General features: G+C 44.1%; 9 protein-coding genes across 9 annotated transcripts; 5 read left to right on the top strand and 4 right to left on the bottom strand.

Annotated features, from left to right (window-relative positions):
- Positions 1-338: 338 nt before the first annotated feature.
- Positions 339-3,715, top strand: C8R40DRAFT_1174431 (uncharacterized protein; the record flags this gene model as incomplete). The annotated part of the gene is made up of 8 exons (XM_046232179.1): positions 339-416; positions 1,608-1,624; positions 1,677-1,971; positions 2,038-2,244; positions 2,298-2,426; positions 2,481-2,562; positions 2,592-2,779; positions 3,251-3,715. The coding sequence occupies 8 exons, from the start codon at positions 339-341 to the stop codon at positions 3,713-3,715; spliced, it is 1,461 nt and encodes a 486-aa protein (XP_046082738.1).
- A 1,178-nt stretch (positions 3,716-4,893) lies between these two features.
- Positions 4,894-7,127, bottom strand: C8R40DRAFT_1174432 (uncharacterized protein; the record flags this gene model as incomplete). The annotated part of the gene is made up of 6 exons (XM_046232180.1): positions 4,894-4,939; positions 4,988-5,445; positions 5,493-5,879; positions 5,934-6,428; positions 6,479-6,640; positions 6,699-7,127. 6 exons carry the CDS (start codon positions 7,125-7,127, stop codon positions 4,894-4,896), a joined length of 1,977 nt encoding a protein of 658 aa, XP_046082739.1.
- Positions 7,128-7,563: 436 nt separating this feature from the next.
- C8R40DRAFT_1174433 (uncharacterized protein) lies at positions 7,564-8,400 on the bottom strand (the record flags this gene model as incomplete). Its single annotated transcript, XM_046232181.1, has 6 exons — positions 7,564-7,580; positions 7,652-7,688; positions 7,740-7,817; positions 7,875-8,069; positions 8,118-8,186; positions 8,245-8,400. The coding sequence occupies 6 exons, from the start codon at positions 8,398-8,400 to the stop codon at positions 7,564-7,566; spliced, it is 552 nt and encodes a 183-aa protein (XP_046082740.1).
- Positions 8,401-8,962: 562 nt separating this feature from the next.
- C8R40DRAFT_1174434 (uncharacterized protein) lies at positions 8,963-9,291 on the top strand (the record flags this gene model as incomplete). Its single annotated transcript, XM_046232182.1, has 2 exons — positions 8,963-9,109; positions 9,160-9,291. 2 exons carry the CDS (start codon positions 8,963-8,965, stop codon positions 9,289-9,291), a joined length of 279 nt encoding a protein of 92 aa, XP_046082741.1.
- A 634-nt stretch (positions 9,292-9,925) lies between these two features.
- On the top strand, positions 9,926-11,657 carry C8R40DRAFT_1174435 (WD40-repeat-containing domain protein; the record flags this gene model as incomplete). The annotated part of the gene is made up of 9 exons (XM_046232183.1): positions 9,926-10,183; positions 10,233-10,365; positions 10,414-10,564; positions 10,620-10,676; positions 10,726-10,988; positions 11,039-11,061; positions 11,111-11,265; positions 11,303-11,564; positions 11,607-11,657. The coding sequence occupies 9 exons, from the start codon at positions 9,926-9,928 to the stop codon at positions 11,655-11,657; spliced, it is 1,353 nt and encodes a 450-aa protein (XP_046082742.1).
- A 307-nt stretch (positions 11,658-11,964) lies between these two features.
- C8R40DRAFT_1174436 (uncharacterized protein) lies at positions 11,965-12,412 on the bottom strand (the record flags this gene model as incomplete). The annotated part of the gene is made up of 2 exons (XM_046232184.1): positions 11,965-12,138; positions 12,194-12,412. 2 exons carry the CDS (start codon positions 12,410-12,412, stop codon positions 11,965-11,967), a joined length of 393 nt encoding a protein of 130 aa, XP_046082743.1.
- Positions 12,413-13,593: 1,181 nt separating this feature from the next.
- C8R40DRAFT_1174437 (uncharacterized protein) lies at positions 13,594-14,301 on the top strand (the record flags this gene model as incomplete). Its single annotated transcript, XM_046232185.1, has 3 exons — positions 13,594-13,737; positions 13,797-14,176; positions 14,235-14,301. The coding sequence occupies 3 exons, from the start codon at positions 13,594-13,596 to the stop codon at positions 14,299-14,301; spliced, it is 591 nt and encodes a 196-aa protein (XP_046082744.1).
- Positions 14,302-17,494: 3,193 nt separating this feature from the next.
- Positions 17,495-17,763, top strand: C8R40DRAFT_1023807 (uncharacterized protein; the record flags this gene model as incomplete). The annotated part of the gene is made up of 2 exons (XM_046223045.1): positions 17,495-17,561; positions 17,621-17,763. Coding segments are annotated over 2 exons (210 nt in total), but the record flags the coding sequence as incomplete, so codon positions are not given.
- A 359-nt stretch (positions 17,764-18,122) lies between these two features.
- On the bottom strand, positions 18,123-19,602 carry C8R40DRAFT_1174439 (uncharacterized protein; the record flags this gene model as incomplete). The annotated part of the gene is made up of 10 exons (XM_046232186.1): positions 18,123-18,185; positions 18,260-18,271; positions 18,323-18,436; positions 18,490-18,651; positions 18,714-18,812; positions 18,865-18,945; positions 19,007-19,075; positions 19,135-19,230; positions 19,287-19,427; positions 19,486-19,602. The coding sequence occupies 10 exons, from the start codon at positions 19,600-19,602 to the stop codon at positions 18,123-18,125; spliced, it is 954 nt and encodes a 317-aa protein (XP_046082746.1).
- Between the last annotated feature and the right edge of the window lie 6,654 nt (positions 19,603-26,256).

Here is a 26,256-nt window from a genome sequence, read left to right on the forward strand (position 1 = left end):
CTTACCGGACGCCGAAAATTCTGAATATTTTCTCCTAAACCCAGTCCATGTTATGGGCCCGATATAGTACAGTTTATATGAAAAACATACCATTAACATCCATAATCTTATTTTTAGAAAATGCAAGCTGATTTTTCATTCTTTTCGGGGACCGTTTATTCTCAATCACTCCAGTGAAAGCTTTTGAATAATATATGGCAAAAATTCTGAGCTTAATTTGGATAGTCACCTAATAACCTACCCCAAAAAATTCAGAATTTATACACACAAATGGCCTCACGCAAAGCATGCGCTTTTTCAAAATAAGCTCGCCCAGCTTATGGTGACCCGATGTCGGGATGTCGGGACGTCGAGACATCGCCGACATCACTATATCAGGACGTCCGGATGTTGTTGGCGTCGGGATGTCGGGACAGGTGACGTAGTTGATGTCGGGATGCGTAACTTGTGTAGGATCTCATGGAGCAAGGTTTTATTTATGATTTTTATTTCTACATTATATATACAGGAGCAGCAAGGAACTTGATGATTTGAGGGCTTGAATCAATAATCTTCAGAGATCTCCAATGGTTCTTGATGATTGAGCAATGCGGGCGATTCGAAAGCTATACACATGAGCTATACACATAGTAATCACTGTCAGTGAGTTGACGATTATATACATAAGAAAGACATATCTCGTGAACCACGGGTCAATGGCTTTTGTTCAAATTTGGAAGGCACGTCTGTTGGCTATGCTGTGTAGAGTATATATACGAGTGTACATAGTGAATATTCATAACTATCGAAAGTCTGCAAAGAGAGTCGTAAGTTAACGAATCCGAGAGCATTCAAAAATGAACGTACCTTTACGAAGATCCAGCGCGCACAAGCACTGGCCGAATCTTCCTTCGCCAAACTCGTCTCCGTTTTCCAAGGAAGATGAATTTTTCGATGTGACGCCTACCACCTTATCGTAGAAGTGAGATAATGTTATACTAAGGAAGAAATACATACATTGTGTGCACTGGATGCGAGGTCTTTCGAAGCACTTAAACTCCAGTAGAATGTGAGCTAGAGATTCTTGAGAGAGATCAGCATGTTCAGATGAGAAGGCTCAAAAGATTACCGGATCTCCTCCTTCTCGGAACGCGCAAAGGTGGCAGCCAAACTCTGTCAGGGCACGGGCACTGACGATCCCATTCGGCTCTTCGCCGATCGTAATTGTCGGTCATCCCAATTTTCCAACAATGACCGTATTCAATGAAGGCGTATAGAAATCCTGGCCCATCTGCCAACGATACGCCGCGTGCTCTTCGTGAAGCGTACAGGGCACGTAGTTCTTTAGCGGATCGCGATCGTTGGCTAGTCATGATGTATTTTGGAGACGTTGAGTATTTTGGAGACGTTGAACAGAAAGCCGAGCGACGCTGGTGACGGGGTTGGGAGATGAGGAGTCCTAACTAGGAGGCCAAATTCGGGAGCTGAAGAGCGATGCAGGATCCCGCAAGAGGCAGAGACGCGGGGGGTCACTGGAGAAAGAGAAGCGTGACGGGAAGATATAGGAATGGAAAAAGGCGCGGGAAACAGAGGCGCTGAGAGACCGGATACTGACGACGCGCTCTCAGCATCAGTCACCCCCAGAGTAAGCTTCATCTGCGGTGGTGGCTCAGGCTACGAGCCTGAGTTTTTGTCAGACTTCTCGCTGGGGCTGTATCCAGAAGTGTCTTCGCAAGTCCTAGTGGAAACAGGTCAGGCGAGCCTGGTGCATCCGCTGACTTCTGGCTCAGCACTGAAGATGATTCTGTGGAATATCCTGGCTATGGTCAGCCTGCTTCAGCTCCTCAAGCAATTCGCAATCTCGGTGGTCCTTCCAGTCTAGAAACCGCTTTCCGGCGCGGCGCGTCAAAATCAGAGACCTTGGTCGAGCTCAAACTTCCGCCCGACGACTCCTTTGTGCATCCAGTTCCTGGCGAAGTAGTCGCGAACGATGTATCGTTATCAAAGTAACGCGACGAAAGAAGAAAGGGACCGTAATGCCTGAATTGAATGAACTAGGCCAGCATGAACTTGGAAACGCTGTTTCCAACTGTAGCATCAACTCTAGGTCCTCCAGAAATGAATATATACCCGCAGCTTGTTGAAGAAGGCATCGATACTGCGAAAAACACGAAGCCATCTTCAAATCAAGCACTTCGAAGTAATCTCCGATTATTCCCTCCGCCGATATTTAGTCGCCAAGGCATTGCTCAAAGCTATAAGTTGGTCCACCGCAGTACTTGTACCTTGCGCTGAAGAACACTGACAGTATCATGTAGTTCAAAGGGAATCCAGCTTCTATTGTATCAACTGTCGTCAACGAAGAAACCGGAGAGAAGAGACGAATGATCAACAGGATGCGTTGGAAAGGCTATGATCCCGCTACTATTGCGTTCTCGGATCCCACCGTGAGTGTTGCTCAGTGGCAATACTTTCCACGGATCAACGAAATTGTCTTTCAGGCTCCTGACAAACCTCCGACGAATGTAGGAGCAGTGCGGGAGCAAGTGGATAAAAATATCCTGAGGATCCTGAGGGACGTTTGTAAGCTTCTTGTGCCTTCATTTCTCCAGGGGGCGTTGATCATTTTCGAGAACTGGCAGGAGACGTACTGAACTTTGGACTGGCCAAAGAAGCGTCAGTCTCATATCCGGCCTATGCCAACTCGGTTCATTTGCTCACCGTCGCTGACGATGTTGCTGTCCCTCGTTCTCGTATCACACTTGTTGGACGACCCGGGCTTGTTGACCTTGGACCAACTGTGAGTTCAGAAAATAACTGAGTGACGGGAAAGAGAGCCCAATAAATTTTCCACCAAAGGACAGAATGAAATGCATCGATCAGGGGGTCCAGTTTTCGCACTCAATTCATAGGGACAAGGAAAGAGGCAATATGACATTCGGAGGGGATCAGCGATGAGACAATTTAGTCCTAGGCAGAAAAACCTTCCTAGCGTTCGACCCAACACAGTTGAAAATTTAGAAGCTGCATGTTGATTGGTTCGATGTCTCCGACTTTCTTCAGGCGGAAATTGTTCTCGAGGACCTCTGAAATTCCGGCGTGGTTGTAAAGCTGAGATCTTGGCCGCTACTGAGTTTGACTCTGTAGGCCTAAGTGTTATGTACCAAGTTGTTGACGGCGATAAATAAGTAATGTTTAAGACGGAGCCAATGTCACATGACTGATAAGTGGCGTTCCTATTAACTACCATCTTGACCATGTCATGTTCGAGTACAACTCGGGCTTAGACACGACTCTACGACCTCCAACTCCTCATGTCAAACTCTGGACGCACCTGAATAATTACCAGCATGATCATGTCATGTTCGAGTACAACTCGGGCTTAGACACGACTCTACGACCTCCAACTCCTCATGTCAAACTCTGGACGCACCTGAATAATTACCAGCATGACCATGTCATGTTCGAGTACAACTCGGACTTAGACACGACTCTACGAAGCTCTACGACCTCCAACTCCTCATGTCAAACTCTGGACGCACCCTCACACTTACCGCTGGATCAATGGAATTGTGTCATTTGGTTTAGATATCAGCGCAACGTTTTGCCTAATTCTATGAACTGTGGAATCAACGCCCAGAAGATGTCTCGCCGCCGCAGCACCACTCGAGACCCTCTAACTATATCTAGTCTGAAACAATTCAATCGTTTCTTTACATTTTCTTCCATCGATTAGAACTGATACACATCGCGCTTCTATAAGTATATCGAGAATTGCTCATGCATCGCATCCCCAGAATCTAACTCTCTACAACCACGATACGACGATTCGCTTACAGAAGACTGTTTGACCTTTCTCACTCGTGTTTGCTCAGGGCGAAACCAATCATTAACAATTCGCAATGGATTCAAGCAAACACAAAGCACTTACGGTTGAGGTATGATCAGTGTTCTGTTGGTCGAGCTGCACTCTCATGAGCCTCATCAGAAAGCGACCACCACTGCAGTTATAATCCAGGGAAGTTCTCATAAGAAAGACGAGACAGTTGACTGTCGAGACACCATGGTATGACTTGATCATTTCAAAACACAATTCAAGTCTCATTGTTTGGCTTCGGGATATTTTGAAGATCGCACACATCGATAAGGTTCGTTATGACTTATTCAATGACATCCTTGTTGTCTTAAGTTGGGTATATACTTCAGATCTTTCCGCTATTGGCTATGGGATTTGAAGCTAGCGATGAAGAATCTCAAATGGTCTCTTATGTGTACAATAGACTTTCGTGGCGTAGCCCTCAGATCATTCAGATCCTCGATAAACTGGACCAGCTGATTCACAGCAAATATTCATAATGAAATGTATCTGTAATAGGGTGTATTATTTGACCAAATATCAAACTTCTTGTGCAACAAGAATATGACGTTTTCGCTCCAAAACGACCTTAAAAATGAAATAAACTTGAATGTTGAGGTAGGAACTTTCGCGAAAGCTGGAGCAAGTGAATTCAACTACGTCGCAACCACAGCTAACCACAGTTACCTGCTGTCAATTCAAGCATGAAGGTTGATTTACATACTTCTTCCTTTTCTCCTCCTGCTCAGTGAAGCTCTTCACTTATGATCCCAAATAAATCTACATCAGGTGGACATTCATCCAAAAACATAATGCCCCACTGCAGATGCAAAAGGTAATCGTTTTCATTTCATACTACAAAGACGAACTAATACACCCTAATGTGCTATCAATAATCGTCCGATTGTCAGTCCTTGTCAGTCTGGATTTAGAGCAGATAAATTAAATTTGTTTTGAATAAGTGTCAATGTCTCATTATCAGGCAGATACGCATGCCCATTTGCGATCTCATTTGATACATACAATACATCTACTTGTACAATAGACCTGCACTAACATCACTCTGGACCTTGCGCCCTGGGGTATCCTCGGTCCTTCAATGTCCTAAACAAGAATGAGATAGGATCTAATTTCCTAAATGATGATACGCACTTCAAAAGGTCTGCAGGAAAAATAAGTTTGATGGGCTTTCGCGGACGAACAAATTCGTTAACAAATCCACTTCCACCTTTAGCCCATCCAGGTTCCTGTTCTTCAAGCCATTGAGCATCATAAAAGTTCGCAGGTAGACCAGAGACGTATTTCGTCTTCGAACTTCGATCGTTTCTATCGATGCGGATTCGGGGAGGAGCCCCTCGTGTATATCCGAATCTGGTTGCTTCAGTGGTGCATCGACCTTCAAGATGGCAGTAGTCCAACAACCTGAGTAAATTCATGAGTTCGACGCTTCGCCATTTCGGCCCCTTGATGATGTATTGCACTTGCGGTTTCTTCATGCCAGGATCCTCTTCGTCAGAGGACATTCCTGCGACACCTAGCTCATCGAAGAACAAGAGGAAGGACTCAAGCGAGTGGAAGGTGATGATAACCTCCCTTCGACGATGGAACAGCTTTTAAGGTGTGAGTTTGTGTGTTTAGGCAGTAGGTAGTGACTCACAGTATTTTTCCGCTGCCACCTTTTGGAAAACAGAGAGCGAGGATTTTTGTTGTCCTCCTGCATTTTCTGTCTTTCCATCCAAGATGCATGAAGTGTTTTGAGTCGTAAAAGGAAAGCTTCGCGGATACCATCACGAGTCTGAACATCGGGTGTGGCAATCAGCTTCCTCTTCTCAAGAATTTCTACAAAGACATATGAAGCACCCTTGTTCCATGCCGATTTGGGACCACCCGCGATCCAGTATCGAAAATCGTCGACTGAGCAAGGGCGTGCAAGAGGATTTGTTTTGAACAGCAGAGTAAATTCATCAGCCTCGTCCTGGGAGACTGTCTCCTTGAGCTGATCCTGGCCTTCCATTATTTCATTCAACCATTTCCGCATCGTTTCCTATAACGAGGACCTTTGGATAAGCTGAAACACATAATGCAAGTAAGTACATACCTTGATTTTCAGTTCTTCAGCAGGTCGATGCTTGACCCCTCCTGAGCGAGCAGGCTGCTTTTTCCTAGCATAACGGAAGAAGGGATTGTCATTTGAATCTCCTTCGTCGTCCCCATCCTCGCCATCGCCATTGCCGTTGTTGCGATTCGTGGCGCTTCCCGCAGCTCCACCGTCACTAGGCTTTGCCGCAGAGTCACGGTCGTTAGAGGGCTGGGGTCCTTGATTACTTCCGGATCCATGTCTCTGACTATCTCCCTCGTCCTGATGACCCGGTGACCCTTTGTGTTTGCTCTTTGCAGATAACATATCCAACGTCTCCCCAATTCGGCCGAGTATCTCTGTGTTCTGCGCAAGGTGGGATACTACCTTGTCTATCTTGTGGTCTTGTTTCTGCAATACCTGGTCTTGTTTCCGAAGTATCTCTGCGGTTGAATTTTGCAAATGGTGATACAGTTCCCCCATCGTCTTCGTTTGATGATTGAGCAGAGCTTGTAACTAAATGGATACAATTTATTATCATGCACATAAGTACATTGAACACTCACATAGTCTACGGGCCCCTGGCTATTAGATTGGGTATTTGACTGCGCTCCGGTGTGAGAAGTGGGCTGGGCTCCAGGAGTTTTGTCATTCGACTGGGAGGGACCAGGCTCAGGATCATGCACTCTCCTTCTTTTGCCTTTCTGGATAGTGGGTGACGGTGGTTGCTAGCAGATGTATGAGTGATCTTGTTCCTGAGATAAAAATATGAGTTTGATTACACACCTGCATTATCGGTTGATTTCTGGGGCCTGGGGGGGCTCTCGGAGTCATATCTGGAGGGGCCCTGGGAGTAGCATTGATATCGTCCATCTGGAAATCTTCAGACCGTGGAGGTGGAGTCTGCGGAGGTGGGGTCTGCGGAGGTGGGGTCTGCGGAGGTGGGGTCTGCGGAGGTGGGGTCTGCAGAGGTGGGGTCTGAGGCGGATGTGGTGATTGAGTATGGAAGTGGGCCTGTGGAACCTGGGGTGCCATTTGAGGCATCGTTTGTGGGTTCAGTGGTGCAAGCGGCATCGGATCGTCCTCTCCAGCATCCGGGCTCTGAGGCACACTATCGTATGAATCCATGGTCCTAGAAGAATCAGAATCGCTCGAACGGTCGATGTCAACAGTGTTGGTCGAAAGACTAAAGAGGGCGGGAAGTCGCATCTCCATGACCAAAGAAAGTGGACGATATTTTCTGAGATTCCTGTGGGAGAATCAAGCTAGCAATCAATCATTCATTCATGGTGCATGAAGCACGAGTTGAACGTATGTACATGTCGTGAGGCGCGATATGCGCGAAAATTGCTGGACATCGCTTAACGATTATCGGAAAAATCAACTTGGTTTAGGGTGCTGGATGGTGTGGGCAAAGATCCGGGGGGTTGTCGTCTGTCGTGCTAGTCCCTATTTGGCTCGTGAAGGTCTGTAACCGCTTATGTCCAGTTTAGAACCAGGACAAGCTAGAGAGGCAGATAGGAAGAAAGTTCGAGTTAAACGAGACAGATTACGCCATCTTTTCACCGTTCGGGCCGATTATTCAAAGTTACCAAAAAAGGAAACGGGGCTTTGATTCTGAGTATCGTAAAGTATTTTACACTTACAGCACTCATTTTACACAGACAGCTTCCAGTATTAAGAGTGGAGGGCAAAAATCAGATTTTACATGGCTTGTATAGTATACTATCTATTCCTACGACTTCGGATGCGGGCAATAGTTGCGATGAATGAAACCTAAGCATGAATGAGTAAACATGGTGCTTAATGAGGGAGGAGTTTGAATACCTCTTTCCCGAGCTTTTGGAGTATCTCTAAAATTTTTGCGGTCTGGGCGAGGAGAGGTGCGAACGCCTGGGCATATTCCTGAATACGACAACAATATTAGTGGCTGGACATGATTCAGATTGAGGCGATACACACCTGCGTTTCTCGAGAGGGAGTACGCTGACAATATACTAACGCCTTGAATAACTTCGAGTTCGTCTGGGAACGAGCTTGCAAAATATGAGTGGCAAGATCCTCCAGGGCATCGTAAAGCAGGCGGCAGGTTGCATCCGCATCTGGAAGCACCAACGTAAGATTGGCCAAAGGTTCTGAGTGCTTGCCAATGATGATCTAGGTAGAATTCAATGAACGAGCGATGCCATTGTCGTTGCGAATTACCTGTCCCATGAGCTTTAGTAGCACTAATTGAAGAACGCGGATTTCGGGTTGCAGTGAGAATGATTGCGGCTTTTGTGCAAGATATACAGTTAGTTCGAGAGGAGCAGCATTGAATTCGATGACATACAGTGTGCTCGAGACTTCCTGTGCGCACAAGGTTCACATATACACGTTTCTGGACTTCGATTGCAGAATTCAGCTTGACAAAGAGAGTCCGGTACTTCTGGTCGAATGAGTGCAAGGCCGCTGTAATTGTGCTCATCAGATCATCGATTGGCTCCATGTCGAAAATCGATAGAGTAGTTCGAGCTCTGAAAAAGAAGAGTTAGCTTTTATAGCGAGAAAATACGTACGGTACAACATCAGATTCAATTGTAGAGCAGAGTTGAATCATTGTCGCGTCATGAATGGACGCTTTGAGGAGCTCAAAGACTTATTCATATTCGCCATTACCTCTGTCCGGTTTGGAACCAGGACGAGGTGGCTAAGTTGGTTGATCAAAGGGATAAGAAAGTAAGTAATCAAGTCGAAAGCCGACCGGCGCTTATCAGTATCGTCATCACATTCGGGCCGATTTATTTGTTTACCTTTCACCAGTCACCACCACCGAGTCAAACTCCGTGGGCGGTCAATCTCGATGGGACTGCGTATCCCTTTCACTCTTTCAAGCACATTTGTCTCAATCTGTCCCAATGGGATCAATATCTTCTTCCCTTCTTCTTTCCTTCAAACATTTTCACTTCAATGGGCCGCTTCCGCAATATGCTCAAGGTGCCACACAGTTTCATAGTTCCCAGCTCAAAGAGACCTCATAAGAACTTACGCTCCTATCTCTTTTCCCCATAATGTCTTTCTCAGTCGTACGCTGTGTATCTTGCGAAGACGCCGAGATAAATCAATTGCAGCGGCGAATGGCAGCTGCTTCAGACGAGGCTCACAATCTTCGAATCGAGCTTGATGCTTTGACAGAGCGCCTCAAACTACGCGATGAGGTAAATATCCTTTTACCGATTGATTGCGTCTATATCTAACTTCTTGTTAGACAGAGCTTCGTTCGCGTCTGGCCAAACAGAAAGCTCTGTACGTGCAGACGGTCGCTACACTGAAGGAAACCATGGAGGATAATAGGCTGCTGCAAGCGGAACTTTTGCGTTTGCGAGAAACTAGGAAGTGACTAGTACGTTGTCGAAACTCCTTCGATTTATCGCAATCCTCAGTCTGTCTCAATCTTCTTAGACTGATGAATCAGAAGCGCACGGTATTCCTGTCACTGACGTACGAGAGTATGCAGATATATTTCGAATTCTCATAATCGCTGCCTGTTTGTATCAGAAGATTTTTCGCCATCGGCGCATGTATACCATATTCGAACTCTATCATGCTCAGAACCTGATTTATTCAACTTTATTATTTCAACATGATGAATTCGTTTGAGAGCTTGTGATCAACCTGAAAGCATGCGCATGCATATCAACATGCATGATTAGAGATCTCTCGAGAGAACATTTCTGGCGCCATCTGACCATCGCACGGGTCCCCACGCTCCCGAGGCACGGGTCATCATAGGCCCTCGTGCTGAGATCAGAATATAAGGGTGCGTAGTTCGCCATTAATTCTGGACCCTGTTCATTCTCATTTTGATCGTTAATTACAGATTACAGATATCTGAACCCTGTCTATGGTGTAACGCCTCGTTTTTGGCATGTGTTCCCTCATTGGGGATGGCTGAAAGGAAAGAATTCTAGACATTTCCACTAGTAATAGTACTCCAGCAATTACTTGCCTCAGGAAACTGACCTGCTGGAGCAATGAACCCTTCCTATATTCAGATGGGTGTAATAAACTCGCCGACTGATACCGTCAATGCATTATCCTTTACGATCGATGGACGTTATTTGGCCAGCGCCAGCGACGACAAAACGGTGCGGGTTCATGATATAGAACGTGGGTTGTCAAAAGTTTGGGAACACAAAGGCGCCTACCCCTACACTGCTGTCGCATGGAAAAACAACATCCTATTTATCGGTGATGAGGGAGGGGTAGTTATGTGCTCTTATCCCACCTTGGTGAGTTCTATTTGCGGTGGTCCAATTTCTATCTGAACGCGAACCGTAGAAGTGGCCACATCGACGAACAAATGAGGTCATACACGAAGCCTCTTCACCTGTCGCGGTTATGGAAATCAACGAGAGTGGTGATCGCCTCCTTGTCTGTTCGGGTGCCGACGTTTTACTTTTTAAGAAACACAGTAGGCTTTTACCTTGATTGCTTGTATCCTTCTCCATGAAAGTCATAGGTTCCGGAGTATGGCGATATACAGACCGCCTGCCACGCCCTGCATTTGGTGAGACTGAGAATTTTGTCCGACCTCCGATTCTGGCGACAGGCGTGCATTTCCTCAAGAATGATAACGAATGTCTCATTGGATACTATCACCATGGGTTTTGGTGAGGGAACACTTTAAACTCAATGCGGACCTACTAGTAATATTATGTATTGTAGGAAGTGCGACATCAAAGCTTGGGAGACCACTTGTATCTGGGGTCCAGACGAGAAAATGTACATTCTCTCCTTCTCAAAGGCAGTCAATAGCTCAGGACTTTTGTAGAGGAACTTCAGCTAAATCCCCAGACTCGACTTCATTGGTGGCGACAAATGTACGCAGTGGTCTGGATTGGTTCAGGAATACGTCTCAAGACTTCAAGAAAATCAGCACTTCGTCTGAAGTCCAAGAACTCAAGTCCAATATACCTCTTCTCACTCTCTTTATCAACGAAGGTCATGCGGCGATAATGGGTACAACAAAGGGATACGCGGTGATATTTGATGCAAAACACGGGAGAAGAATCCAGACTTTGAAGCACGGAACGGGTGAGTCTGGCAAAAATGCATGAATTTCTTGCCAATCTCCTCGCTTTTAGACCAGTCGTGGGTTACAGCCTTGGTGAGTGTTCCCTGCTGCTTCTGTCAATCCTTCATTTATTCATCTCCAGGCTTATGTCGAATCTGTACCACGTCGTCGTCGAATGATAGCCACTGGAGATGGTAATTGTGGGCAGCATACACAAATCCTACTGTGGATTGAAGACAAGGACACTCCCGCCAAGGTTCCTAGCAAGTTGTGGGTTGCTCTACCGAGACTTGTAGGGTGCGTTCCTAGTATACATGACCACGTTAATAAACAGTATACAGGTCGCCGCAACTGTAACCGTTTCCCGTATGATTCTCGTAGCAATGGGTATAACCTTCGCCTTATTGCTGTTATTCCCCTCACAATGGTCAGTGGACGATGTTTCGAAGATGCTAGGATCTCCTTCCTCCGCACCTTCCTCTTCCTCCGCACCTTCCTCTTCCTCCGCACCTTCCCCTTTCCCGTTACCCGGTGGACACTCACTTCGGAAGACAAGATTCAAACAGATACTAGGCAATTTGGAAGAGCTGATCCTGGTATGCGTCTGTTGAATCATTGGAATTCGCAAACTAATTCAGTTCGGTCTTAACAGTTATGAAGCAAGGGCTGTAGTATTACTTCTAGGGTAGTTGTTTGTAATCCTCGCATATTCACCGCGGATGCACGGTGTTATTCAAACACGATAAATGTTCAACGAATGAAGTTAGTAAAGCAAGTATAATTGCAAGAACGGATGTCTGTCAATATGTCTGCAGACCCTGACCATCCGACGTCCCTTACATTCATGAGTGCATTACCCTTGACTGATCGAAGAAAATATTATTCGGCTTTTATCCTGAGTACACTCCTGATAGTCACAAGTATACTGTTTGGCAATACACCATGCTCTACTTATACCTCCATCGTACCCACTGTTCCTCCATCACATGTTCATGATCACTCCCAAAATAATTCCATCTCTACCTCCTGCTCATCAACCCTGTCTTCGAAGGTGCTGCCTGTTCGAATAGTGTCCAATTCATCCAAATCAACTGCTTGCTCATCCTTCTGAAACTCATCATCCTTAACCCAAGGAGCAGCCCGAACCACGTACGCGTACATTAAACAGATCTGCATTTTGGCTTGATAAGACAATTGACTGTAGAAAACTGCAACTTCAACTTACCAGCTCGACGATAGTTTCGATGATTAGCGCCAAACCAAGGAACAAGCAAAAGGCAAGTCCCATTATGATGGTCAGCGTCCCCGCGTTATCCTCTAAGAAGCTGGAGAGCTCGGGAGAAGGCGGCGGCGGGTCGGTCAAGGTACCGTCGGTAATATAGAATGTAAGGATGATTTCGCGAAAAATTACGCGTGCAAGTGATGTGCTGTTTGGGGTAGCCATAGGTTAAGAGGAGTAGATACAGAAAATATGTGGGGGTTTCAGTTTCCGAGTCTTTAAACAGCTCAAGTTAGAACATTCCATTGATCGATGATCCGGGAGTGATAAGCCTGTGTGTTGGCCGGGTGTTGGACCGTGGGGAATACGACAAGCACAAGCCATAATACCAATGGGGAAAATCGATTCCGACCTAGTTCGAAATTAAAAGAGGAGTTATGACTCGGTTTTTATGTTTCAAGCTTCATTCAGGCGTACATTCACAATCCTCACCTTGAGCATGAGGTCGTATGACAATGTTCATGATCATGACCTAGAACATGCTGAATTAACATTTGGTATGATCATCATCTTGAGGGACTCAGATAGATTTCTAGATAATAATGGAAGAAGTCTTTTTGGAGCCGGATCTCCATGGTACAGCGATGTCGTTTCTTGTAAAGGAATATTTTCAATTTGAGCAAATCTATGGTTCCAATTTCATTCGAACTTCACTGTTTATTGATGGCTTCTTTATTCAGTGCTATTCAGTGGCACTGATCGTCCACGACTTCCTCAAAGGGAACTAACGAAGTCTGTGATGGAGATCTGGCGATCGGATCGGCTGTTATTCGATCAAGATCTAAGTGGTTGGACAAGGTAGACGCTGGGTATAATTACTCCTAGCTGAATGTATCCAAAGTCGAAATATATTTCACCTGGAGAAGCAGGGAGAAGCAGAGGATTTAGGAATGCATTGAGAGAGAAAGCAAAGGGGAAGGGAAACTTGCATTATCAATCCAGGGTCGAGCGAGTGGTTTAGGAACATGCTTTTTGATCCCTTTCATCCATTGATCCCTTTCATCCATTTCTGTCAAGCTGTGGACGTGTTTTTGTCCAAGGTCAAGTTTGACTCGAGCTTGAGGCTTCTTTCCGGGTGAAATTTAACATAAGGCGAAGATAAGTCATAGTCCGGAGCATTTTTTACAAGTAATTTCTATGTATGGGGTTTGAAAATTCAAAACGAGGTGCGCTTAGAAGAAAGCCGTTTCGTAGAAGGAAAAACCTGCGAAGAAAAAAATATCAAAATCTTCTGGATATAATCTCGTGTTCAGAGCATGTTTCACCTATAAATGAGAGAAAATACGACGCTTTTCCTCAGATCGAATCCTCATCAGCTTCCATCATCAACACCAGAAATTTTCCCAATGTCTTCTACTCGAGCTGCCAGATCTTCGAGGAGTGCGAGCCGCTCCTCTACTAGTCGCAGTCGTCAGCGTTCGGCTTCCATCCATACATCGTGGGGGCCGTTGCTAAACGGTAATATTATGCCATGGCGAGAAGAGGATAGGGTAGGCTTCGCAACCTGATACTGTTGTGCTAGCTATAGTCATTGACATTGACTTATCAGATCAATGGAAAGACATTGGGATTATTCTTCGGACGTGATAATGCAATCCCTGAACAGAAACGTTTTGATTCCATTAATTCTCGCGAAGATAACAACCGTTTCATTGAAGTGCAACGAGCCTTCAAGTTCGATTATTATGCCGACTTCTACCAGACGAAGGTGATTGTCGGAAGTCGCAAATATTATGTCGCAGGAACCTTCAATCGAGAATCAGGGGAAGTGAATACGTCTCTGGAGTCTTATGGCTACGACAAAGATTTCGCAGGGGACGTTGCTATCTTCTTTCATTCGAAGTACGATCCGGAGAGGTTCCTCGACTATCTTCCGCGGTACACCGATGCGAATGAAAGAGAGATCGCGATTCGTCGTGTGATCACTGCGTGAGTGAATTCAATTGCCTTCGTTTTTTGCTCGAACTCAACGATTGGTGTGGTGTAGCTTCTGCAAGAACGTCAAAGATCATGTCGAGAAGGGTAAAGCCCTCAGACGTGTGGTCAGAGGGTAGGTGAATTCGCGGCCCAGCCTTCACTCTATCTGCTTCTCTCGCGTACGTCCCGGAGGCCTACGTCTCAATTTCCTTCATCATGTCTACTCTTTGCCTCTTTTCCCTCTTGCTCGCTTGAGTATCACATAATATGTTTCGTGAATTGTGAGTCTCGTTTGAGTTTATCACACTTTACCTTTATAACCGCTGCCAAAAGACTATTCCTTCATTTTATGCCCAATCCATGCTTCGTCCGCCTATGTCTACCTCATTATTTGTCTCAGTCTTCTACCATATAAACCGAACAGTGTACTTGACTTTCATCCCATTCATCTTCTACGCATTCACGGCGTTAATGCCCTTGTGTTTCCTTGACACACATTGTTTTCGATACACGATTTGTGTTCTTGGACTGGTTCCGTAGTGATCACTATCGCATTTGCCTTTTATTTACCTTGCAAGATGAATTGGTTCCGGTTTTCAACCTGGAACAATTCGTGTGAGATTGTGAGTACGAATGAGTACGAATAGATCTATGGCTGTAGCCTGTAGGTCTTGCATGCACAAATAATGACCGGACCACGTGAAGATGTTAATTTTCTTAGCCACGTGATAATATATACTTCTGGTAGCCTCTAATACGTCGCGATCCAGCTCTCGACTACTGCTTCCTTCTGGTTTAACTGGATACGAGGCTTGCCTACGCTCTAGATCCTCACCGAAGCTCTCATCAGATTTCATACTAAGACATTCAGTCGGGCACTAGTCGAGGCTGGTCTTGATTAGGAACAGAACTTGTGGGCCATGAATTTTTCTGTGCAAAATATGAATCGTAAGTACAAATGAACTGCTGTTTATCATCTTTTCCCTCAATTTCAACCCAGTAGTAAAATGCCGTCTTGCGACCATCGAAGCGACAGAAGGGACAGAGGGACCTACTTTACATGCAGTAATTGATACCGACGTTTTTACTTGTCTGTGCCGCAAACCGTTCAATTTTCCCGAAATTCCTCCTCGACATCAACCTGTGAATCTTAGTCCAAACGCAACGAAGTTGCCCGATTTTTATAAGCCCCGCTGGATTGCGTCCTCACTTCCTTTCCTGGGATTTGCTCCGAGCAGTAATCCCTTCAAATTTCGTTTCCTCAAATGCCTTGACTACTCTGTTGATAGCGTACCTATCGTGAAGGATCCTAGCGGCTTCTACGTTCTTAGATCGTCAGAAGCAGCGGACTGGGACTCTTTGGAGAAAAATATGCGCGCGTTCCTTCGCGCGTGTATGAGAGTAAACTCGTTAGCAATTCCTGAAGATTTTCGACTTTGGCCTTATCCAAACAACTATGGATATCGTTTACGGTGGAAGACGGAGATGGATGCGCGCCATGCAGCCATGCGCTCTCGTCTAGCATTCATCCCTCTAATTGCATGCACATCCTTCTTTCTTCACTTGCTCTATCATCTGGAAAGTCAATGGGTTGACCTTGTCATTGCTGCCCTTGAACACAATGACAGATTGCCTAGCGTTAGTCCTTTCCTCAGCAAAAGGCAACAGGAGTATGAAAAACTACGTCGAGGACCCTTTCCGACAAAATGGCAATGGAAAGAGCAGCTGCAGCAGCAAACGTCAATAAGCTCAGAGTGGCTAGAATATTTTCATCAGATCCTGGATCTTCCAATGGTCGGAGCATTTGTAGATGTCCATAATTCCGGCTGCCTTCCCTGGATCCCGGTCTTCCTCAAAGCGAAGATGCCCCTGATGTTGTACTGGGGTTCTCTTAATAACTGGTCAATCCCCCCTACGCTAGATCATCTGATTTCCACACCCAATTCCTCCATCATCAACACTCTAATTTCGGAGCAAAGGCCGTATCCACCACCTCCATTGCCGATAGAAGAACAGATACCCCGCGAAATCCTTACCAACAAACCCCGATTACGCTTGCCTCGTCTTGATGGTGGAAGCCTTCCTCGTCCAAATGAGAGCCTTTTTGATTTCATCCAGCGTAGAGAAGTTCATAGACTCAAAGTCATTGCATCTGAGTCTCCCGTTGAACGTCAATCTCGTCTACAACGTGAAGAAAATGCTACGAAGGATCGGCCTCCGGGTAGAAAAGGTGCTCGCGTCTACTACTGGGACTTGGTCGAGGGGACCAGGGTCCGGACCCCAGTGGGAAGGAGCAATTACGAGGATATATGGGAGAGGTATGGCTCACACCAAAGGCGTTATGATTCCGTCGCTGATGAATGGGAGGTCTGCACTGACTTCGACCCTAATGACGCTCCCGATGATTACGATTTAGACTCCGACGATGATTCGGACTATTTCATTACCGTGCGTGCTCATATAAACGAGGAAACACATCACAATGATGGAACCGTGTCCTCTCAAGCTTATCTTACTCGCCTTCAATCCCCGAATAATTTACCGCATTCTTTGATAGAGTTCAACGAGGCCATCGAAGATGTTGCTTACCACAGGTTCGGGTTTCTCAAGCAGCCTTTCGCAGAAAATCGTGACATTGTACTCAAATCGCAAGTTTGGAAAAAGGTCTTGGGCCTTTTTGGTTGTGGACGTCGTCACGCAGCGCTTGAAGTTGACATTCATATTAAACTACAGCTGTGTCGCTTCATATCTGCATTGTCAGATGCAGCGGATCTCCGACATGCACCTGAGGTGTATGACTTATCTTTTAGGAGTCTCATGCAGCCTCTAATTCCGTTCGAAGTTGATACCCTGACTTCATATAATGGTCGTTACTACTTAATACAAGCAAAAGACGCCAAAGATAATGAAGAATATGTAATTGCCTTCCGCAGCGCCGCTACCGTCATGGAACTCGCACGTCGGGAGTGGGGTCCTCGAACTGAGGATATCATCAAGTGTCTGATCGAAGAAGGTATTTCCTTCAACACACTCATGGCGAGCCACACTCCTTGTAGATCCCTTTACATGCCTTTTCGTAGACCTGCAATGCTAGGCTTCCGCCCGGTTGGATTTGTACCAACATTACAAGACTATCGCTCTTATGAGCTTATTCGTAATGATTTCTTGCGTTCAGCCAGAGGGCGCTCAGCGCTCCTAGCTGGAGGTATTATTGCCAGATTAGCTCGAGGCATTGTCAACGTGAATGACGTCTACGATGGCCCGACTGGTCATGCTCTACATGAAGGCGAGCAAGCATTATGTGTCTGGGAAGCGGGTCAAGCTTGTGCATTTTGGGATGACCAACTAACTGGTGAGGAGATGGATCTAATTTGTGGATCATACGAGGTTGCAACAGGTACGTACGCTTTTCCTTCGAATTCGAATTCAATTCAGAAGCCCATGCATAACCCCTAGGTTTCGTTTCAAAGGAGGGTAAACAACAGATGGCGATAAAGTCTTGGTGGCCTCGTTCAGGTTCCTGGAGATCTTGTGGTCTCAATTGTGGATATTGGTCGAGAGATGCAGAAGATTGGTTCCGAAACCGTTTGGACCAAATCCTAAAATCTACGGTGCCATTGACCCTGATGACTAGTCAAGAATGGCACGGGAGATTGAAGTTTCAAAGGGCCCATAGTCTTTCGAACAAAAATGATGGTTTAGCTGCAGAGTATCTCAAGACCAAGTGTAATTTACCGATTTGATACAAACAGCAATTTTAGTGGTAATCAAACAATGTGGTATTCAAACAATTCGTGGTCAGCAACGTTATGGATATGATAGATAGAGGTTTTATGACAATCAGAAAGTAATTAGATTGCAGAAAATATCATAGAGAGATGACAAAATGATTGTGATGATTATGATGTAATCTACAACCTGAAGATTAAAGACAATGCTACATTTGCGAAGTCTCCAATCACGCAGAGTATCCACCACAAAATGGAAGTACATATGAAAGCACCAATAAAGACGATTGTGTCTATAGCAAATGGTAGAAGTCCAGACCTCTTTACAATGTCAAGGATTGCAGATGGATTTATAGCGAAATCTTACCTGATATCTGCCCTGGACAAAAACAAGCAGCCCCACACTCAGAGCCAGATGCCCACAGCATACCAGCGGTTGATCATGAAACATGATTCCAATCTTCCAAAGTGCTCGAACCAGAAAGAGCAAGTAACCGATACAACCTGCTGTGAACAGGATTTTGGGAAGATCCAGATCAAGTAGCTGAATGTATCGATGAGCTTAGAGCATAACCCAGGAATTATCAGTATACTCACAATCAAATCTCGAAGAGCGTGGAAGAGTTTGAGTCCAGGACCAAATTCGTCTTCTTTCCGTCTGCATTGATCAGTGTCGTTATCTGTTGGATTACAGACCTCCTTTGATGCACGCATAACAGACGCCAGTGCATCTGAAAGTGGAAGTGGACTAGTGGAGTTCTGCCAAGACGGTACTATGTAAGTACCACCGAAAATAACGATGGAAATTAACAATGACCTACGTCGAGTTCGTCGTCTTCAAATTTGCGTCGGTTTTCTCCTTGATCACCCTCGTTCGATGAAGGCGATACAGGGATGTCTAGCACTGGAAATGCAGAATTCTGTGAAAACGGTCACTAAGTATTAACCGAGCAAATAGAATCAAGTGCCCACTGTAATGAAGTGCCTTTGTGTCTCGGCAATATCTATTGCGATATCATCCCCGCTTGCGTCCTTTGAATGTATTGTGGTCCCCTTAGACAAGTTCGTTCATAGACTATCAGGAGATTACACGAGTCAGAGTCGAAGAACTCACTGCAATCGCTACAGACTCGTCTAATTTTTGATAACTGCTAGGTTGAAGTTCGAATACCCCGGGACTCTGCTAAAATTGAGAATATGAGATCGAACGCCATGACTATCGGCCAATGGTTACGCCCGCACAGTTGGTTCATGAGATATCACGGTTTCAACTGCAGGATCCTCCGACCGTTGAAAGACATTGGTAGGACCAGAATGCAGGGTAGAGCTAGAAGGGATCTGCGAACGGATGCGTCACATATATAGGACCTCATATCGAGAGGGATTGGACTCACAATTCTCATGCTTTGTGTAGCAGTATCGTCGCTATCTTCCAATTCGTATCCACCATCCATCAATTCATTACTACTACTATCTTTCATCTCATTCTCGATATAAACCCGTCTGGCTTCTTTGGAAAAATCTGTTCGCAGCTGCTAAAAAAGAATCAAATCCAGGTAAAATGCCATGTATTAATGCTATTGATGCACGCACGTCTGCTTCAATGGCAACAGATTCTGCATCCATGGATCTGTACCATCCGTCACAGTCAGGAAGGAGAACTGGCGGATCTGCAGTCAAATTAACATTCTGATCATGAGAGGAACTCATCGAGAGCAGTGGCCGCGTGTATACCACTCGCTCAAAACTCAATGACATTATAAGCTAGCGCTGTCGGTAAGAACACGCTTGATCAAACGTCGTAGATGTGATCACGTAGATGTCAGTTCGAACGAATATAAGTTATCTTCGAATTCGAGTCTCAAGCACTGAGTTGTACTCCTGTGTTTGAACTTTAGACGATTATCATACGTATATGAAGATATGATCAATGGTCCCGGTCAACCTGGAAGACAATATACCATGTGACCAGTGATATAGTGATATGCTCCATATGGTTTATCGGAAGTCACGATCAAATAAATTTAGAATTTTCCCATGACTCAGACAGCTACTCGTCTCTTCTCCATCATACTACGTGCAGGCGATCCCTCAGAGTCAAACTCAGTAGGAAAGCTTATGTAGGACTTCTTCCGAACTCCAGCGTCCAGTCATTTCCCACTACTCGCCGACTCTGCTGCGTCTTCAATTGAACGCGACACGGATCTCTTTAGACTTCGTGACCGATAGGTTGTCAAGGTGCTATTGAGGATCCAGCTTGGCTTTCCCGCTGCAGTCAACTTCAACGACCGTTCGGCAACTTTAGGATGTGCCACCTGCTCATCGTTCAGATCCACGGATTGCCATCCAAGGCCCCTTCCATCCCGATTGAACCATACCCAAATTTGATATCCCCCGTCCTTGATACTCCTATGAATGTATATAGTCCCTAGCATTCTTGGAATTGGCGTTTCGGGAAGTGGTACATCCAAGTCAGCTGGTGATTGGCTGTAATACCAGGCGGTCTCTCCTTCGCTGACACGCCTAAATTTTGGCTAGACGTCTATGCTGTGAATTGTGACATTTTCACGTATAGATTTGTATCAAGAGGACTGTAATTGAGACCCAGATTGACAGTCAAAGTCAATACTGAATCAGTCTAATAAGTTGAAGGGACCATATACCCATACTACCACAAGTTGGTTAGTTTACCCATCCCCGATACTACCTACGGATAGCAGTCTACCTGTTTGTCAAGCAGGATTATACCAGACTCGGACTACATCCGAAGGATGACCATTCACGTATGACATACCAAGGGTATTCTTATTGGACCTTACACTGGCAGGAGTTTGGAAGAACTTACTCAAGTGACCATGAACCGAGGATTGACTCGAAATGACTTTCTAGAACTCAGGAATTATCAAATACTCCTTCTAGAACAAGATCATGCATTAATCTAAAGGACTGCGATTTAGTCTAATAGACCAATCAAGTTGCATGGTTGAGGAAAATGACTAGAAGAATGATCGAAGTACTGCGAGGCTCCGAAGACATATCAAATGAATGTCAAAGAGTCCTGACGTAGAAAATATTGAAGAATGCAATTAAATGAATACTATGTGTAACTCCCTTGATTGAGTATAGGCACAATGGGTGTCTATTGAAAGAGAGAAGCAATTAGTTTAATCCAGATGGATCAGATTGATGGGATTAGAATCGAGGAGAGCTGATTTGCCTCCGGACGAGGTGACAAACGATCAAATACCTACCTATGTTTGGAGGTATACTAGAATCTTGGAACCAATATGGACCAAATAAGGACATGTAGATTCAAATTAAATGGTATCTGACTGAGTGTAGAAGTTTCCTTGCGGTTCCGAACGTTTATTGTATTAAATTAATTGTACTATGCGACTCTATATTCTGTAGGTATAAATAGCGATCCGATGTATCTGGAATACAAGTGATTTTGGGACGACGTTGCAGTGCTAATCCGTAAAAAAGGAAAGACACACTCCCGCCAGACTGAAACCTCTTCGCTAGCAGCCATTCGGGCCCGGCACTTGTGAGTATAGGAACGTCGTGTTCTGCTCCTTGTGACTGCGAGAAGTCTATCCAGTTGTTGGGTATTCTTCGAACTTAGGATCAGTCGTTGGTCTTAAGGGCAAATCACGCTGTGTGGTTGTGCCAGCACATAGTTCTAGCCCTCTGTAGGGGTCTGTGTGTTTCGGTTTTAATTTACTTTGATTCAAACCCCCAATTCTTGATATACCCAAATCAATACAAACCAAAGCACAAATTGTGCTGAATCTACCTTGATCAAAGGAATATATCGAATCCTTAGAACGATTCAAATTGATTGATCAAAGCTTCGTACTTAGCTCTCAAAGCTTTGCGGAACCTTTGCCAACGCTACCCCTTGCTATTAAATAAATTTGATAGCAGTGAACTCGCATATTGTGTATTAGATTGGTTGGTTGGAGTGCCCATTAGATTCCTTCCTTTCTCTTTCACACAAAAACGAGGCAAGCTCGTTATCTGGAGCCCACCGCGAGGGGTGGTTTTTGAAGCTACAATTAGCTTGATAAATTAAATTGAACGTTTGTTCGGATTATATTCGATTATTTGGTAGAAGTGTGTTGATCTTTGTGATACCATTTCTGTGAACTGTCAACATTAGTTCATCAGGAAAACCGCGTACTTCGAAGAATTCGGAGAAAGCAGGAGTATTGACACCGGAAGAATATCGTAAAGCAGGAGTTGTATTTGGGAGATCTACGTTCGGCACATCAGCTCGAACATCCCTATTAAATCCTACGAACGAATCCAGTCGTCCATCCTCTTCTCAAATAACGACAGAAGAATCGCGTGGAAGTTCTGTTTCTAGAGGAACAGGATCATCTATATCTCGAGGAAGACTTACATCTTTGCCGAGGAATTTGAAGAAATCTAAGCTCGATCCGAAAAGGAAGAGAAAAGAAATTAATCCGATTGATATTGAAGAAGATATAATTGAATTGATCGCTCCAGAGTCAATTTCAACATCTTCTACGTCGATTGAATCAACTAGATTGATAGATACGTTACATCAGACTATCTCTCAAACAAGTAATACGATTGAACCAGTCAAAATGACTACCAATAATTATGGAATGCCTGCGTTGTCAGCTGAAGCTAAGGCTGAGATTGATAAAGCCAGTGCGAAACTTCCAAGAAAGTATAAGACAGCACCATTATTCGATATAACTGATCCAAGTCAAATGATCCCATGGTTCGAAGCTACTGAAAGCATATTTGAACATGGAGGAATTACATCTGACGAGGCTAAAGTAAGATTAGCTTTAGAATGGACGTCTTATAAAACGAGACAAGCATTAAGAGTCTTTGATTCGGTGAAAAAACCGAATTGGGATCAATTTAAAAAGGATCTAAAGAATATGTTTCCGCAATCTGTAGGAGACGAAAGAGGATCTAGATTATTGCTTGAACAATTGGTCCATCAATTTAATCCAATTGATGCAGGTGAACAGGAGAAGATGAGAATCTTCAGACTCCTCTTCGATGCTGAAATGAAAAAGCTGATGGATGAACCGAAAATGATCACAAACAGTGATGCAGTAAGATTGTTCTTGGCACCTATGACTCCCGAAGTAAGGAGAGGCGTGCTAGAAACAGTTGTGAAAGATGTATCAGTTACTTCTATGTCAGATAGACGAAAGGAAGACCCTTTCAAGATTGACGAAGTAATGAATGCGGCCGAGAAGTATATGATTGGGAGTTCATTTGATAACTACTATCAAACACTTTCCATTGCTTCTTCGAGCCCACCAATTAATAACCCTAATTCGTTTAGTAGGGGACACATTAATTTACCGTTTGCTGCAGATGTTCCCAAGACAGATAGGAACTATCTTCAGGCATTGAAACCCAAAGTAGAAGACGAATTTAAGGATCTTCTGGGAATTAAATTAGAAAGTTTGATTCCAAGGGAATTGACGGAAGAACAACAGCAGATGGTTGCGTTGAATAAAGACCTCATGGAGGCAAACATGAAAGAAATTAGAACTGTGAAGTCATTACAGTCGCACTTCAAAGAAGGAGCAGACATTATGACACAGTTAACAGCAGTAATGGCACAGATGGCCAAAGAAAATGCTAAAGGAATGATTAATTCGATACCACCGAGTGGTCCCTCGAATCAATCTAATAGATTTGAAAGAAATACGACACCGAGAAGTTCGAATGGAACTCAGTGGGCATGTTTCTTGTGCAAGTCGACAGATCATTTTATGAATGAATGTCCACACTTGCTGGAATTTACGAAAAGAGGTTGGATGATGCCTGAAGGAGGTGACTCGAAGCGTTACAAATTAAGGGACAACGCTAGAATGCCTCGAGATGATCCAAATGTACCTCGTTACAAGAAAATTGAACAAATGGCGAAAGACTTGGGATGGGATCGTGCTGAATCCTATTTTGCAAACATGGAAGATGACGAAGATGATAAAGTCATGGACCAGCAGATGAATCCTAACGTCAATCTAGCTGTTTGGATGACAAGAATAGAAGAACTATCAGATAGACTTGGGAATTTAGAAGCACACCGAGAAGATGATGTCCGTGTGTTCAACCAAGATAGTTCAAATGGAAAAAAATAAGTACTCCAATGAAGGAGCAGGATCGGTCCATGAGAACTTTAAGATCCAATGCTGTAGCTCCGGAGGAAAGTGAGAAAGCAAAACGAAATCAATTTAATGAAAATACGAAAAGATTAGTATTTGATGGGGTGCATATACCCAAGAAACCAGGTTTAATACCAGGGAAATTGGTTGAAACGACCAATGGAAATCAGAAAACAGTGAGATTTGAGGCTCCAAAGTCCATAGATCGGCCTTTGAAGAAGCCTTCAGTCACGATCGAAGATGTTAATGAATCTGATGACGAGGATGCTATTAAATTAATTCCTTCGTCAAGACCAACGAATCAAATTAATAACGAACATAGACCATATGATCATGTTCAACCTAGGACGTATCGTCCTATTCAAATTAATACACCGACGAAGGTACCGAGAGACCAGACGAATCAAATTGATAGTCATGGATATACTCCAGCCTATAAAATTAGGAATGAAGTCTCGAGACCAGGTGTAGAAGAAGATATAGCAAAGAAGATATTCGATGCTAAAGTTGATTTGAGTACCGAAGAATTAGCAGCTTTATCACCTGCTATCAGAAAGATTATTATGCGCAAGATACGCAATAGGAGAGTCCGTCCAAGGACTAAAACGAATAACTACGTATCAACTTTATCCGAAGATGGAGAAACTGAAATTTTGGATGATCCATCTAGGGTACAGATGATTGATACATGCATTAGAATTGAGGATCTTTGGCAGGATCAGACGGATATGTTTGAAGTCCTGACTGAAAGTCGTAATGACATTCCTGTGGGATCTATAGTGCAGAAAGACATTGTGGAAAGTTTTCTACGAGACCTTTCCATTGATGATGAACGAAGGAACATTGCCATAGTTGCTAATCAAAGCGTGGCATATGAAGACCATAGTGATCATCCAGTGGTAGTAGCGAATCAATCAAATGGATTACGTGCTGTTACTCCTGAAATCAATAATAAAGATGAAGAGATTGAAAGTGTATTGGACCAAGGTTCACAGATTGTTGTGATAGACCGATTGATAGCTATAGGTCTAGGAATTACTTGGGATCCAGAATTCACGATCAGAATGCAAGATGCAAGTGGAAAATTAAACCAAACTCTTGGTTTAGCAAGAAATATTCCATTTAAATTTGGTGAAGTTACGGTGTACTTACAACTACACGTACAGAACAAAGCACCATTTCAAGTGTTATTAGGGAGACCTTTTGACGTCTTGGTGGAAAGTGAAATTAAGACCTTTGGAAACGGAGATTCCGAGATAACAATCAGCGATCCGAACTCACACAAGAGGGTTACTGTAGGAACCTATCCTCGTGGCCAGAAAGGTCGAAACATTCAAATTAATACTTCACGATATAATGAACCAAAGAATGTAACACCTGATAACGAAAAATCGACAGGTGAAAATGATTCAAAGGGAAATTTTCATTCCTCGATGAGTTGAGTAGCGACCAAGGAGAGGATGAATACGCTATAAGCTTCCACTTTGATGAAAAGCAAAACATTGTATTAGATGGATACAAACGATGTGAACAAGAAATGTTCTCTAAGAAAGAGCTTTCTGAAGCATATGTTCTTGCATCTAGGGAACATTTGAAATCTCAAGATGAGCAAGTTGAAGAAATAATTGATTGTTACCTTAATCAAAAGACGATTGGGGATAAACAAGTATTCTGTGTATGGAGAGATGGTGTTTTAGGCGAATTTTACGATCAATTGAATAATGAACAATTCAATTTAAATCCTATAAAGTCGTTCTTCCTTCAAAATGGAAGGATCAAGCCTAAACCCGTACGAAAGAAAGTTCAGAAGAGGCGATTTGTCGAACCTATACTGCAAAAATTTAGTTTGGGGGAGAATTGCGATAAATCTGAATCCACAGAAACCACACAGAATCAATGTAATAACGAAAATACCTCTGAAACGATCAGAGATGATAATTGGAATAAACCTAAAAACTCTCAAAGAACTAGGAAGAGAATGGTTCGATATGAAATACTCAAAAGAGGAACTGAATCGTTCCAAAGATCTCAACCGAGTTTTGAGAAAGTAAGATATGAGTCAAGGCAACGAAAGAAAGGAAAGGCCCAGGACTCGAAGGACAAGAAGGAGAATGTTCAGGCAGATGTACTGAATGAACCTCCAACAAACAAACTTGAAGAACGTATTAAATTGAATCAGCAGGATCGATCTCCTATCAAT

The sequence above is a fragment of the Lentinula edodes genome (genome assembly GCF_021015755.1).
Source record: "Lentinula edodes strain Le(Bin) 0899 ss11 chromosome Unknown C8R40scaffold_36, whole genome shotgun sequence".
NCBI lineage: Eukaryota > Fungi > Basidiomycota > Agaricomycetes > Agaricales > Omphalotaceae > Lentinula > Lentinula edodes.